Here is a 16,292-nt window from a genome sequence, read left to right on the forward strand (position 1 = left end):
TATTGAAATTTAGATTTCTCTATGAAATTTCAATGAACAAGGTAGTATAGTTAACTCTCCTGTAATGCGATTATGTGATAATCGTGATATAAGAAGCATTGCAAAACGTTACAAATTTATATAAATTTCGAGTCTCGAATTGCACAGTTTTGAGTAGCACGGAACTAATTAACAGTGTTACTCGAGGGATACTTGTATTACATCACGGTACTTTGCGGTTCCTCAGTAAATTACTGGTGCAACCCCATAGCTATTACAGAAAGAAAAAAGGTCTTCTTTTACTGTGACGTAGAAGAAGCACAAGTTTTATGTTGAGGCGCATATAAAATTCTCTCCCTCTCGCCTACGGAATCCAGTTTAATATCATTTACGTCGAGGACGTCCCGCGACCCCAGTTTTTCGTCCCGTCGAGAAGGAAAGGGTTAAAATGTTCTATTTCGGTGGCGTGACGCGACCCATTTCCACGTTTCTTCCCTTTCTACCATGCTGTCTCGAGGATCTCGTAAACGCATTTGGAGCAAACGTTGAACCATGAAATATTTAGGTTACCCGGAAGAACGCGGACTATTAGGCTGGACTTCCGGGCTTGATCGCGCGTCTTTGGATCTCGCGGTATTCGGTCATGAAACGATCATGCTAAGCTGCACGCGACACTGAATCTCGCAGCCGAATTTCAATTTAAATTCAAGTCGAATTGTTCACGTCGAGAAATGCGTAGAAAACAATTAATTCGCAGCAATGAAGAAGCTGGTAAAAGTTCGTCGAAGCTCGACATCGATGGTTGCAAACGAGTTAACGCGGTTCTCGATCTTTAAAATAAATTTTGAATTCGTTTCGAATATACTTTCGATTCTAATTTCTTTTTCTTTACACCAGATTTCGTTTGTACCAAATCTCTCGTTCGTGCGTGGGTGTGCGCAATAAATTTCGCGCGTTGGACGTCGAGTTTTCTAGATTGCTCGCGAAGAACGCCTCTTCCGTGGGATATTTCAATTATGGAAATACGTTTCTACGCAGACAGGACCTGTACTTTCTGTAGAAATTTGTTATGCGAGAAGTACGCTCGGAGAGCTTGCTTTTCAAACGCATACTCTGCATTGCTAAGTGCGCGCAACTTTCTCTTTCGCGCGATAGTCTTTCGAGGACGTAGCAATTATACTCGAGTGTCACTACTTTTTCGCCGTGCACGTACTCTGTAATTCACGTACAATCGTTTTTCTACGTAGCTGCAATTTTGACGAATCCTTCGTTTATTTTCGACGTGGACGCACGCGCGTGCTCGAATGACAAATCGGTGTTTAATAAACGGACACGATTAAATCGAGTAACGTTGCCTTTGGCTGCGCGAGTACAAGCCTTTCGAGGCTACGTAGGAAACCAGCGAATCGATAAAAAAGATATATCGGGTCACTTAAACTTATGAGAATATGGAATCTTTCCAGCAAGACAAAAGGGTAATCGAGGCTGCCATTTTCAGAGCCTTCGTATATTCAAATTTTAACGATCTTCGAAGAAGAGTTTTTTTTTTTACTATATTCTATTTCGTTCAGCTTTTGTCAGACATAATTATTCAATCGATTGTATATTCAAATAAATATAATTATTTAATATTATCTACTTTGTATACAAATATAAAACAGCTTCTAGTTTCGATATTTATGTAAACAGTTTTTTCTTTGAAATATGATAAAAAGATTAATAATATTTAAGTTTGTATTTTAGGAATATAATATTTTAGTGGAATACAAGTATACTTTGTTATATGGTACAGATATTGAAACGTGGAATTTTGCTTGTAGATTTCAACTTCACGATATGTACATATATTTTCTATAATTATTGGGTGTTAGATTCATAGTAACAGATCGTTAAAGGAGGTCGTCGTAATTTTGTTCTACAGAAGGCACACTGTTTCATTAAACAGAGTGCACTTTCAAACTGAAGATGTACACTCTACTCCCTGTCCCTGAGAAATATAAAAATATATTGCTGTCTCCCATAATGGAGACAATTAAGTAATTTCAATCAAACGTCGTAGAAACATTCCACGCAAGAGCACGTTAAACAAAAATTTCCCTAATTAGATATTTATGATTCATATATAAAAATAATCTTTTTACTTCTCTCTAGTGCATTCCGCTCCTAATTGGGGATTTAAATTTCTAATGTTCTATAGTAAATTAAGTAAACAATATTAAAGACTCCGAGCAGATGCATTCCCATGCAGGAACAGTTATAAAATGCGATAGCATTTTCTAATAAATTTTTATTATATATTTCATGACCACGATCGTTTTTAAGTAGACCAGCAATATATATATTTTTCAATGTACAAAAATTCATGCAACAGAGGATTAAATAAATATTCACATTTATTAATTTAACCACCTTTTAAGATTACAACGATTAAATTCATTCGAACGGCAAAAAGCAAATATCCATTTTTCATAAGTAAAATAAAATTTATACATTTATATAATTTAACACATTATATTCTTTATATCCATGCATATTATACATTTATATGCCATTTATATATTTTCGCACATTACATTTCTATATCCATGCATATTATACATTTATATGCCATTTATACATTTTCACACATTTTCACACATTTTACCAGAATATCGTCTGGCGCAATGGCGATGCATTTCATACGAGACGAAGACAGACACAATTTCCCATCGTATCGTTACTCGACACCTAACCGTTCCGTTTATTAGTACCTTTTCCAGACGCAGAACCCGCTGGACCCGTCCCTGGAGAAGCTGATCGAGTCGCTGAAGATCTTCGACCGCCTGTTCGCCGACTTCGAGCTGTGCTACGTGGGCGCGATGGTGCCGGTGAAATCGACGAAGGAGTACGAGCAGCAGGAGCTCGTGTGCGTTCTATTCTCGGAGACGCTGCAGAGGGCACTCGAACGCGGGTTGCTCAGCCAGGCAGACGTGGATAATTACGAGCCGGCGTTGATGTTTACTATTCCTCGTTTGGCGATTGTCTCCGGCCTCTTGGCACCGCCTGGCGGCCCTCTTTGCCTCAACTCGCCAGACAACATCAGCGAAATGTTCAGACCTTTCAGGGTAAGCGCAGTGGCGAACGGAAGCTGCCTCAGGTTCCTCGTTATATCGAGCGGAATTCAATTCGATTCGAAGACAGAGTGTTTTTTTTTTTTAAATTCGAGAGATCAACGCGTCGTCCTGTAATCGAATTATTTCTGGTTTGTTGGAATGAAGATTTTTCGTGATTTTTAAGAGTTTTGCTTCTCTTCTTTACCGATTCGAGAGGCTTCGAGAGAGGTAACAATGTAGCGTGGATTTCGATCGTTTATTTGTGGCTCCGAATCGGGTTTTTATCGAGGCTTTAAAGTATCGCTAGCAAAATGTTGAGTTTCGTTTGCTGGTTTTCGGTTCTTTTCTCGAATTATTCGTTTTTATTGAAAATCCGCCGCGAGAGATAGTGTTTGGTTCCTGATTACGCGGAACTCGTTTTAGTTTGGCTTCTAATAGGGCACTGAATAAGAATATCAGGCAAAATTGATATTGTGTAAAACTTTGTTTGCTCAATTTTTAATTACAACCGACTGCAATTATGTTCTTTGATTATTGGTTAACAGAATTAATGGGATACGTTGGAATTATCGTCGTTATTGGGCTGGAAAAAGACGAGTAAAAATTCCTTCGTGTCATAAATCTTAAAATTCTGGTTTTAGAGATCTGATGGATAGAATAATTTCAGGTTCTGGATAACGTTTGATTTAGTAACAGGTTTAAATGGCAATTTGACGGAAAAAGAGATACCGCGTTAAATATAAAGTCGTAAATCCTAAGGGTCCTAAAATACGAACATCGTGCGTGTTGTATAACTGGGAAGTTGAAGGAACTTTCATGGTAAACGAAAGACTCTGATTTCTTCCAGCAACATGGCCTTGGTGTCTTCTATACAGATACACGTGTTAAATTATTGGTATCTTACGAATAAATTACAATGAGAAAATATATTAACGTATATATGTGCATAAAACAGTAATTCGTTAATTTGAATTAATACATAGGGTGTATTTGAGTCTATGGTACAATCTGGAAAGGATTAAATTCTTATGAAAAAATACCACAAAAATATAAAATAATGTTTATCATTTTAGACGTCGCTACGGAGAAAATCGAGTTTGAAAATTTGATGAATACAGGTACAGCAAAACTGTGAATGATTGCAGGTGACACAATCGACAGAAATTTATTTTGTGCCAGAAAGTAGGTCGAAAATGTAGAATGTTTTGTCCATACGAAATTTTGTTTCAGGATAAACCGACGTCCGAGATTGAATTTATTTGTTTAATCGATCCGAGATATTTGTTCAGAAATAAAATTTCGTATAAAAAGAGGACGCTACTTCACGCTTCCGAGTTATTTTTTTTAACGCACATTAATCCCTTGTTTTTTTCATGTATAATCGTCAAACTCTTAAATTCGTATTTCTCGACAACAAAGGAATGTTATTAAAATTAAATTCATCCTCTTTTTTTATATTATCGATAGTAGCACAAGATATACGTTTACTCCGTCACAATTTAATCAAATTTCTGTTATTATCGTGATTACAACAACGTTACTATGTGGTGACTGAAAATTTGTATTGAAAAATAAATTTGTTCTTTATTAAAACCCTCATCGCAACGCTAACCACCTTCTGTTCCTTTCGCGTTGCAGACGCTCCTCCAAAAGATACGGGACCTCCTGTGGACGCTGAACAACCGCGAGCTCTACATGCTCGAGAAGCTTCTGTGCTCTAACGAGGAGCCATCCGGGCCCATCACGCAGTCCTCGAAGTCGTCCGCGTGCCAGGAGATCCCCGACCTCGAGGAGTTCGTTCACAATTTTTATACCGGTTACCCGAACTGCAAAGACTTCATCGTAGATTTTTACACAGTGACCAGAAACACGGGGAACAACATGGACGAGATCGCGAACGACGTCGTCGAGACGTTGGAGCAGGAGAGCCGTCTGCTCGACGACGGGGACGCGTGTCGCGCGGATGGGCCGCGCGAGACGATCGCGGGGATCGGGCCCGCTCGATTGGACGTATCCGCGAACGGTTACGACGAGGCTGTGAGGTGCAACGGTGCCGCCAGGACATCCAGTGAACGCGAGAGTGTCAGTGGGGAGGTGCAGTTCCGCGTGAAAAAGTTGGCCAGTGCTTCGAACACCGGCAGGGGGTTGTCGCGCGAGGACAGCCCTTGCTCGAGGAGAACGGAGCGGAACGCGAGTCCTCTTTCCGCGGCGGACTGCGTGGCTGAACAGGTGGTCCCTGATGGCAGTGTCTCAGGCACGGTGAACGAGCAGCTGCACGTGTCACAGCAAGACGAGTTCATCACTACGGACATCACTGAAATCCTGGGCAGCACGAACAACATCGAGATCCCGCAGACGCAGTATCTGTTGAACCAGGTCTCGCACGAGAACAACGTGACTGGTGAGACAGTCCACATACAGAACTCTCTGCCTGACTTGGACTCGAAGAAGCTAATCTCTGAGGCGAACAAAACGCTGTCGAACTTGTTGTTGGATGGGGAGTGTCAGAACGAGATCTCTGAGCAGACGGACTCGGGGATCTGCACGGTGATCTCGTCGGAGAACACTAGTTTGTACGACAAGAGTCCTGAGGAGAAGAAAACGTTCGCTAATGAGATACAGCAGGACGAGCAGGTAATGGACGATGAGGACACGCAGGAGAATACCAGTTATTCGTGCTCGAATCTGAACTCGCCTAAGAGGAAGAGCTCGACGATATCGGAGAACTCTTGCGTGTGCAGCCTGAGGAGCGTGAAGACGGTCGCGTCGTTGGACCACTCGATCGAGGTGCACAATCTGCACGCGGCCAGCACGGACGCGGCGAAGAACATTCCACGGATATCGTCGAACTTCGACGGGACGAACGAGGAGTTCGTTGGGGTCGCGTATGGTAACGGGCAGATCTCTGTGTGCGATTCGAACCAGTCCAGCTTTCAGATCAACTATTCCGAGAACTGGGAGAATCTGAATCTGAGCATCGACGCGTCCACGTCGAGGAAGGAGTTCTGGAGCGATCTGAAGTGCGAGAACTGCCCGTCCACGTCGCAGAGCATCGAGAAGATCGGGACGAAGATCGAGCAGTACGCGCAGGACAAAATCGCGACGTCGAGGAAGGTCAGGGACGAGAAGCAGAAGCGGCGACACCAGCGTAAGCACGAGAGAACCACGCAGAAGTTGCATCAGCCGGTGCAAGAGAACAGGCTGCAGAGCTTTCCAAATATGCGCTCCTCAGCGAGCACAGAGAGCTCCAGATCGAACTCGACGGATCGTTGTTTGAACCCTAGATTGGTCAGCTACGGGGCCAGCCTGCATCCCAGTCAGAACACCAGACAGATGCCCAACTTTGGGAGCCACAGTCCTCACGCTAGCCCAAGGCTGCAGCACTTTGAGACACGTAGCACGCCTGGGTCCGGTCAGAGGACCTGCAGCATCGCCTCCAGAGCTCAGAGGAACCTGTCGCCGCAGAATAGAAAGCTTCTGGATCACAGACGGTCCAGGTCTGAACAGATCAGCAGGATGAAGAGGAGGGACTTCGATAAGAGGGATAAGTACGAGCGAGCTAGCCACAGATCGGAGCAGACGAAACGGAAATTGGGCAGTAGAAGTCCCAACGAGTTGATGAACGACGGTTTGGGACCAAGGACGGACAAGAGCGGACTGGCGAACGAGCCTGCCTCGCCGGTTGCCACGCAAGGGGTGTCGTACGGGACGCAGAAGGACAATAATTCGCAGAGGGGCACCCGAGCCGGACGACTGGTGAAGGCGTCCACGGTTCAAGCGGCCCAGTCGTTCAGCTCGGATCACTCGCTGGCCCAGAAAGCGGACGCTGGCTCCAGCTCGAGCTGCTCGAGCTGCTGCGACTCCAGCTCGGAGACCAGCGAGTTCCAGAGCGACTGCCAGGACGACGAGGAGATTGCGTTGGCGATGCAGGCTGCCGAGATCGCGAATCGAAATCAAATTCGAGCGAAATTTCGGTAAATTTTGGAGATCTTCATCTCATGATTTATAATTATTTTTTTCAGTAACTACATTTGTTAGGATTTCCATCTTTATATTATTTAATTGAAGTACAGGCTCGTATGCAATTAAAATTAAATTGATTTTAATGAGATAAAAATTCGTAAAACATTTTTATTTAATTGTAAGTCTAAATTCGTTTTCCTAAATTTTTGTTTTAGATCTTCTGAGGATCTCGTCCACCGTTTGTTCGTCTGTATAGCGGGTGTGGCGGATCAATTGCAGACGAATTTCGCGTCGGATCTGCGCAATATTTTGAAATGCGTGTTCCTGATGAACAGTAGTCAAACTGTGGAAGATACAGAAACGAAGGATGAGAATGCAGCGGTAGAGAATCCTGTGGATCTTGTAAACGACACAGTCACCAACCACGACCGACAAGATTCGTTGCAAGAGTACGAGGATGACTTAGAAGAGACTACTGTAGCGGCCGATCACAATACGAGTATGTATATTTCTTTATATTTTTAATTTTTTAATCAATTATTTATAGAATGTAGATACACGTGCGTGGCGTAATATCGACAAATTTTAAGTAGACCAATAATATCTTGTTATATTTACTTTATCGTCTCTCGCGTATTGAATCATAAATATTATTTCTTAACTTAAAAAGTTATCCTACCTTGCACAACGTTCAACATTTATAGCAAACTGATACACTCGATCACAATTTTCTCCATTCACCTTAATACCTAGTTTATATCAAAACCTGCTATAGCAATTTTTTTTGAATTAATTTTTGCAAAAACAAATGTACAATTTTTCACAAAAGCTCAACTACGATACAGTATTTTTCTAACACAACGATTGCACGTTGCAGCGTCCCCAGTAACCGAGCGTGGCGAGGAATGTGTAGAGAGGGCGCCAGCCTGGGTGCCGGACAACGACGCGCCCCGTTGCATGGCGTGTCAAGCAGGGTTCACGGTGGTGAGGCGCAGACACCATTGCAGGAACTGCGGCAAGGTGTTCTGCGGTCGTTGCAGCAGCAACAACGTCCCCTTGCCCCGCTACGGGCACACGAAGCCGGTCAGGGTCTGCAACAGGTGTTTCCTCTATCAGGTGACGCCGTTCACGGTGTCCCAAGTGACGCAGGCGAGCTGAACTTTGCCCGGGCGTGGAGTTACACGACGGGAGAGTCTCTAAGGGACGGGATGTCCCTTTCACCTTCGTTCGACCGTTCGCCACGTTCCCGCGAACCAGGAGGCCGCGTTCGCTCGCCCGCGGAACGTTTCTTTTTCTTCTAACTATAAATAGCGACCGTAAGCGGTTCCTTTTCTTTTCGAGGTTCGTTGTCTCTTAGGGTAAACGTTGCAGACACGAGCATACATATATATATACGTACGCACGCGTGCAGAGGAAGAGTATGTAAACAGATGTTTCCTTGGTAGCGGTGTGTTCTTTCGATTTTCTATGGGTTCCGAGCGTCCTGCGAGCTGCTCGATAATGGGTGTTGGTGAAACTGCGGTTTTGAAGATTGTACGAGTATCCGATGGAATTTTTTTCGATCGTAAAAACGATATTTAATTTGTGGTATAACATATGTTTGGAAATGTTGGTGGTTTTTTGAAATGTTTTAAGGTTTCTTGTACTTCAAATGGTATTGTACGAAGATTAGATAGGGCTTTGAATTCTCTTATTAGTTTCTGTGGATGGTCAAAAGTGGATTTAATTTTCAATGATCGTACAGTGGGATTTTCGAACGACGCGAACTCACAGTTTCACCTCGAACGAGCGTTCCTCGATGGAGTCGACGAAAAATGGAAGGAACACCGACGCTACCGAATCGTTCTTTGCGTTATTTGTATACTTACGTGCACTTAAAGATCGTAAAAGTTAGAGTATATATATATATATATCGGCGCCGATCGCTAATATTTTTACACGTCGTGATCGAACGTTTTTAAATGGAGCTAATTTCCAAAAGCTGTTGTACCATAATTTAATCTTACTTGCGCGCATAGGCGATAAGGCGTTGAGAGACGAACGAGGGGAAACGAAGAGAAGAACAAATATTCGCAAGACCGTTGGCTTTTCACTTTGAACACGCGCGATTATATTTGTACAGATCAATCCCTTGTGCATCCGTCTCTGTCCCCAATTTTTTCTTATTTCGGTTTTTTCTTCGTCCACGTTCCGTTCGTACTTTTATCTTCTTCCGTCAGGACTGTTCGTTTAATAACGTAGGGAGTATCATGCGTACAAGGTCGAGCTTCTCATCCACGTCGCCGTCATGTTTTATTCGCACGAGGATCGTTCGTTTTCCATTTCTGTTTTTCATCGGAGAGCTAGTTGCAAAATGTCAGATGTAACTTCGAACGAAATGCGACAAAGAAAATGTGTGAAGTTATTATACGGAAACATTTTCGCTTGACGTTTTAATCCAGTCGCACCAATATTTTTCTCGCGAATCCTCTGACGTACAACGATATTAATCGTCTAATAATAGTTTATAAATATTCTGTAAGTACAAATTATTAATATTTCTTGTAATAAAATGAGCATGTACTCATCCCTCGATTTGTTTTTTTTTTTTAACGTGGTAAGTAATCCCTGTGTTCAGTCTGTGGTAGTTTTTACAAGCAGTCTTATCTCGCGCGGTTGAAGAATTATTCTTTAGTAATATTTATCGATATTACTGTGCAATATTCGTTGATTCGTATATTTCTTCATCATTTATTTCGAAACAACTTGTGTCTGTTAATGATTAGCGATAACGGTCGCGATTCTAATTTGTTTTTTTAATTTTATAAGAAATTATCATTCGTGTCTGTGAAATATATTCAAGTTCTTTTCGTTATAGTTGTTTTTGTATCAGTAAATACTAATTGACTCGACTTTCAACCGTGAAAATGGTACTGCAGCGAATCGAGGGACGAATCTACGTGCATTAAATTTTCTCTTCATTACTGTTAATCATTGTATCGTTATTTTTGTATTTAAAATTCTCTCGTGAAGTTATGTCTACATTTTACGGCGGATCTTGTCTAATCGTTAGCACAGCCGTGTACTCTCTCGACTGAGGTCGGATCTTGAGTCGCTTTGTAAAACAGGAGAGAATAATCGCCGGTGTCGCGTGAGAACTATATCGGATGCGGCGAGTTTTCGCGATACGAGCGAGAACAGTACGATTCATAGTGTAAGAATTTGTTGAAATTTTGAAATAAACTTTGTTATGAGACATGGAGTGTCCATTTTATTTAAAATCTATAAGTGTGACGAATACAGAGAAGAACCATTGATACTGATGTAACTCGAGTTGCTCGTATAAATTTAATTCCAATTTACGATACGACACTTACAATCGTTAATTTGCATAATCTTATTTAATTGTTCCACTTTTGCTGTTGTATTATTTCAATTCACTGTTCAAAAAAAAAAAAAAAAAAAAAAAATAGTAACGCGTTTCACACAGAGATCTCGCAATGTTTCTTATCAGAACCAAAAGTTTATTTCAAAATTGCGCATCGTTTTTACACTGTAAAAACACGTTTCGTTTCTTGCCCCAATTAAGAACGTCGCCGCAATCGCTATAGTTACGAAAGCTACAGAATATATCGGTAAATTGCGTTGTAAAATAGAGATATTTGTATTTATATATACGTACATATATACACATATATTTAATTTTGGAATATACTCTTTTTAGGTGAAAACGTAAGATTGTTAGATAAGAATAGGTGAAGACGTTGAGAAGTGACTCTACGGAATTCCAGTGATGAAAACAAAAAAAAAAAGAGGATAATATATATACACCGTAAACTGACGATGAGAATAAAAGAAAAAAAGAGAGAAAAAAAAAAAAATAGAAAAATAGAAAAATGGAAAAATATCTTTGCGTGTCGCGTTTGATTCTGCGTTACACTAAATGTTCGCTCGGTATTAGTGGTCAAATAGCGATTTTTAAATTTTCTAATAACACACCAACGACGACAGGACTCGCGTTAAGCTGGACCACGATCCTGTTAGACTCGCTATCGCGAAGGACGTTCTTTCGTTTCGAGAAAAGACACGTTTGCATTCAACCGTGTTCTTGACGGAAGAAACGTATCGATAAAAATTGCGATAACTGATCGAATTTACCATTTTATTGAAACGTGTCTTTCGTCAAGAATATATCCTTCGAACAGTTACTCCCTCTCCTTCCTGTACTTTTATTTGAAAAAAGCAAAGACATCGAGTATAAATGTACTCGCGCGTCTGAACCGAGGACTGCTTGTTGTAAATAGCGTGAAAATTAGCGAGCAAGCGACGAACGAGACCGTGTGGAACGATGTATCATGGCCAAGCGAAGGGGAGAGTGAAATTTCCGTTTTTCCACCGACACTCGAAGCATTTAAGCTGGCGAATCGTGATATATATATGTATAATCGCTCGTTCGAATGTCGACAGGAGCTTACAGCAGTCGATGTTTAATAGCAACACACTGGGTGTCCTACGATCTAATGACTCTTCGAAGCATACACGCGCAGCGGCACGTCGCTAGCTTCTGTGCCAAATTTACTGTGACAATAAGTTTCCCTCTCGTTGAACGCGTGGATACCAATATCAGAGAATCGAGGCAGATTAATCTGGTGAAAGGAATGGAATCGTTGCGTGGGATCCTTTCGATGTGAATGGTGAATTCGATGCTGGTATCGTGTAGCAGAGTAATAGAGAAATCGCGACAGAAGACTGTGGAGCGAGTCGAAATACGCGAAGTTGATTCACCTCTTGACGCTGGATAGTTTCGTGGCAACAATTTTGTTTGACAGACACAGAAGTAATAACTTAACGCAATCGTCGTCGCTGAAAAGTTTGTAAACGCGTATATCAACGTATCGTATCATTGTCACGTATCAATGTGGACGAGAGTTGCATCGCCGCGTATCAACGTGATACGATACGTGGATTCGCTACTTGAAAGCCATAGCTGTGTGTCATTTATTGATAATTTAAGCCGTGAATATGTACACACGTAATTATCGACGTTATTATCTTTGATGCCATACCCAATGAGTGTACCATGATGACGCATAGGCTAAAAACATTCTGTTCGACAGTGCTTCGACGATGATTACAAATGTATCGATGTTTCATTGGTTTTAAAAGCAAATTATACAAATAATTCGTATTAAACCAGGTACTGATTCGCCAATTCAATTGCCAACTAGCATACGTGTAATTACGTAATTGTAACTAGACAGTTACTGTAAAAATGAAATTGCTACTCTATTAATAATGGCAAATCAGTACCCAGTGTTAGTGTGCGTAAGTAATCTGCACAAGTAAAACAATCCACCGTCAAGGGGTTAAATAATCAATCAGCAGTCATAAAAAATTGTCTTTCTTCAACAGAAAAATTGTTCTTATCTCCACTGTAACTCATTCGAGACGAAGTATATTTTTGGAGACCATTTTCAGAAGCGAAAACTTTTTTTCGTCGCTATTAATTTGCATCCTTGATGGTCCTGGCTATGGGCTATCCATTTCAAGGTTTAACTTAAATTCAATAAAAATTTTAAGCTTTACACACCTTTAGTCTTTGATTCTGTAAAAATGATCTTATCTTCGCAACTATTTTTTTAGTAATGACTGATAGCTCAAATTTAATTTCAAAACCCACACAGCCACGGTGTGTTACTCGTCTCGAATGGATTAAAGGGTAGTTCTCTGATTGTACGCACGTGTGTATTCAAACGAATAATTTCACATCGAAAGGATTCGTGAAGGAATCAATGGTTCCAAACACTTCTTCGAGACAGCCGCCGCCATTCGTGTGCAGTTCGATTTAAAAGACTGGTTTCGATTGTAGGCCGTTCAGGCATCGTGTAAATGCGTTCGATGCTTTCAACCCTTTACACTTCTTCATCGAGCATGACTCACGTCAGCGAGTAAAAAAAGAAACAAATATAAGTTTCATAAATATAAATTGCAATAAAGTTTGAAAGCTATATTTAATATAATTAGCAAACAAAGTTATTTAAAAGTAGCAGTCAGGGAAATGAATTTCAAATAGTTGGAAGTTGTTGGCAAGGAGTGTAAAGGGTTAACATCTGCGTAAGGGTTGGCTACTATATCTCATTAATTTCTTCAAAAGTAATTGCAAAATTAAAAATTATCTTTCGATCGAACGATTGATCGAGAAGCTGTAAAAACGATCTGTTCGAATCATGAAATTTATTTTATATGCTTCAGTTATCCAGTACCATTTTCTTGATTTCATTTGAAAAAAATGTCCACGTTTAATTTACACATTACGTTTCTAGGATAAACGTCGAACGTTACGTTCTTGTTATTAGTTGACGACTGACACCATCGATGCTCCGACTGATTTACATATTGTTCGTCGAAACGACGACGGCCAGCTCCGTGTCAATTCCTTCGCGCGACAGAAGATGCTTCGAAGACACGTGTCGCAAATTCAATTACCCACGCGATTATTAATCACACTTGAAATTGATTTAAAGTACAGGCGTAGCGAACGTTTATCCGTCGTTGTCGCGATTATTCGAACGATAACGCGTTACCTTTACGTACAAACCGTCGATACTTGAGCGTATCAACGAACAAGGGTGGTGCCTTGCACGAGACACTTGATAGTGTAGTAGAAAAACCGAGCTGAACCTGAGGAAATTACATACAACAGAATAGAAATAATTGGGATGCAGAAACAATTGTAACACTTTTTTGTTTATATTTAAATTGCTCTGAAAAATTTTTTTTTTCTACAAAGACATAAAATTATGTTTTGTTTTAATTGTATGCGATAATTATCTGCTCTCGAGATATCTTGTAACGGCAGTTTGTTACTGGCGGAATTTTTCGCATTTAATTTTATTTTTCTGTCATTTCATTCGCGATACTTCTCTTCCGTTTTTAATAGTAAGCGTTAAGTATCTCTTCGCGAGCGGTCTTTCTACGGAAACGACATGGCTGAGCTTATTCGATCGCGTAGAATTATTTAAGGAGTATTAAGGTGTAACGTGATGCAACGAAGGTAACAATTATTTGGGGTGATCGTCGAATTCGAATCAGTTTCTATTCGCGTGACGTAAAGCGACTACTGCCAACGTTTACCAGTCAAATTAGTTAGGCGTACAATGTTACATATATATATATATATATATATACATGTATAAATTTCTTTAGCTGTTAGTGTCGACTAGCGTTCGAACGTACGTAATCGATAGAACGGTTCAAAGTTATTCACGTTTCGAGAAATTCCATCTGTGTGATTCCCAAAAACTTGGCCAAATAACGAATTTTTAAATATTACATTTAGGCTGTTTGAACCGCATTCAATTTATGGTAATAAATCGCTCCGAACAATTGACAAATCGTCTACTCTAGATTAATTAAGGCTTGATAGAGTAGGATCTCAGACGTAGCAGTTCGAAGATATTTTTTTTTAATCAGACTTTGAAAATTCAAATGATTAGAGAACGTGCAACTTGCGGCAATTATGTTTAATTAGAATATACGAATATTCTTTAATTCTATTACTGTACGAATATATGTGTATCTTATGAGGTGTTTGAAATATTATAAACGAAACTTTGATATTTTTCAATTTAGCTAAGAACGTTATCAACTGACGCAAGATTCAATTAAAAGTTTCAATTAAATCTAGAATCTCCCAGATAGAGTGTACAATTTGAATAGAGTACAAAATTAGGGGATGTAATATGATTTTCGAACAACGACAATTACACCATAGTTAGAACTGAATTCGACGATTATCCAGCTTCGTACCAACCGATCGACACCATTTTCAAACCGAGCTTTCACCACTGTACTACAACACAACTGTAATTATTACAACTGTAATTATAATTATGGAACGATTCTTGTACGAGGGTGACGATAGAAACGTGGCGTTTTCTCATGGATTGGTTGCGTGATTTAAATAGTGGGACTCGATGAGCCTTAAATAACGTCTCGATATCGTTGAGAATTATATTTTTGTTAGAAAAAAGTCGACAGTGATTAGCAGACTTTAAATATTTGTATAGAAACTCGTACGTTTATGGACGTGGATAAACGAAGAAGATAGAAATTTGTTTCGCACTCTTTAAATAATCTAATCTACCGTACTATCTTGTTTTTTATATTTTTCTTGCTTTTGCGTAACGTGTCTATTTTGATGAAATTGTTTTGCAAATTTAAATTTCTAATAAATGCACAAGTATTTGCTAAAATTATTATTATTCGTGCATCGAGTGTATGTATTATGAATTAACGCATCAATGTGAAACGATTATTTTATAAGAAAATATTAGATTTGTTTCTACAGGTTTTTATTGCAAATACTAATTTTTTTTGTTCATTTATTATTAATATATTGAGTGAGAAAATACTTGTGAACGAGAGTGTATGAATTTATCGAAGGGGTTAAAAGAGTGACGCTTTAAAAAAAAGAATGTCATCTGAAGCGAAGCAAGAGTAAATTAAAATTGCGTACGATTCTTGGTTTGCACAAATTGCAAACTGCGAACGATACGAGCGAGCATTGGTCACGTTTCTATCGAACCAATTGAAATGACTGACTCTCGAGGCGGCTCACGATGAAACGGATAGGATGAAAGTTTGGTCAGAAGTTCCAGACGATAATTTAGAGTAAATTACGAGTTAGTCGTTTTCAATGTATTGTTAATGTTACGCGCGGCGATGCGCGACGAAAATTGAAACGACGAAGCGGAAGAAATGTGCCTGTTTGATGGGGGACGAGGCGAGACCGCGCAGCGTCGCCTCGCCATGTTGAATTTCGAACGTTGCCGTTGAATCGATCTGTCTAATGAACACGAATTAATTGAACGAAGTCTCTATATTTTAAAGCGTGCACGATAACCAACGTTTCTACGAATAACGTCTGCGAAGCGAACCAATTGATGACAATTATAAATCGTGTCAGACACTTGCAAAGTCGTTCAAATGTCTGATCGATCGAGTCCTCTTTCCCGCCAAATTTTCCGTAGAACAAACTGTGTCCTCAATCTCGCTAGTCTATATACGTGCTTCGAGTCTCCACGATACAAGCTCAAATTTGCCAGTGTATTCTCGAATAATAATCCTATATTTTTAATTACTCGATCATCAATCGAATTTCGAGGATGAAATCGCTGTTTCTCATTTCTCAACGTTGGTTGTTACACATATAAATTGCCAGAGAGATAGAGTTCTACGGAGAAATGCTTTCTGTTAGCTTGGAAACGTGAAAAGTCT

General features: G+C 40.1%; 2 protein-coding genes across 3 annotated transcripts in view; both read left to right on the forward strand.

Moving 5' to 3' along the window:
* LOC143422164 (lateral signaling target protein 2 homolog) overlaps nucleotides 1–8,615 on the forward strand; it is a 44,636-nt gene extending 36,021 nt beyond the window's left edge. Inside the window, exons 3-6 of one of the 2 annotated variants that reach the window (XM_076892616.1) lie at nucleotides 2,727–3,083; nucleotides 4,710–7,045; nucleotides 7,250–7,533; nucleotides 7,912–8,615. In XM_076892616.1, the coding sequence (XP_076748731.1) occupies nucleotides 2,727–3,083; nucleotides 4,710–7,045; nucleotides 7,250–7,533; nucleotides 7,912–8,192 (3,258 nt within the window). In that variant the 3' untranslated portion in view covers nucleotides 8,193–8,615. The remainder of the gene's footprint in view (nucleotides 1–2,726; nucleotides 3,084–4,709; nucleotides 7,046–7,249; nucleotides 7,534–7,911) is intronic. The other variant, XM_076892617.1, reaches the window with a different exon arrangement.
* Nucleotides 1–14,745, forward strand: part of LOC143422168 (uncharacterized) — a 153,037-nt gene extending 138,292 nt beyond the window's left edge. The window contains exon 11 of the transcript XR_013101687.1: nucleotides 14,735–14,745. The gene's annotated coding sequence lies outside the window, so the exon portion shown is untranslated. The remainder of the gene's footprint in view (nucleotides 1–14,734) is intronic.
* Nucleotides 14,746–16,292: the final 1,547 nt, after the last annotated feature.

Source organism: Xylocopa sonorina, chromosome 3, assembly GCF_050948175.1.
Source record: "Xylocopa sonorina isolate GNS202 chromosome 3, iyXylSono1_principal, whole genome shotgun sequence".
In the NCBI taxonomy this organism is placed as follows: domain Eukaryota; kingdom Metazoa; phylum Arthropoda; class Insecta; order Hymenoptera; family Apidae; genus Xylocopa; species Xylocopa sonorina.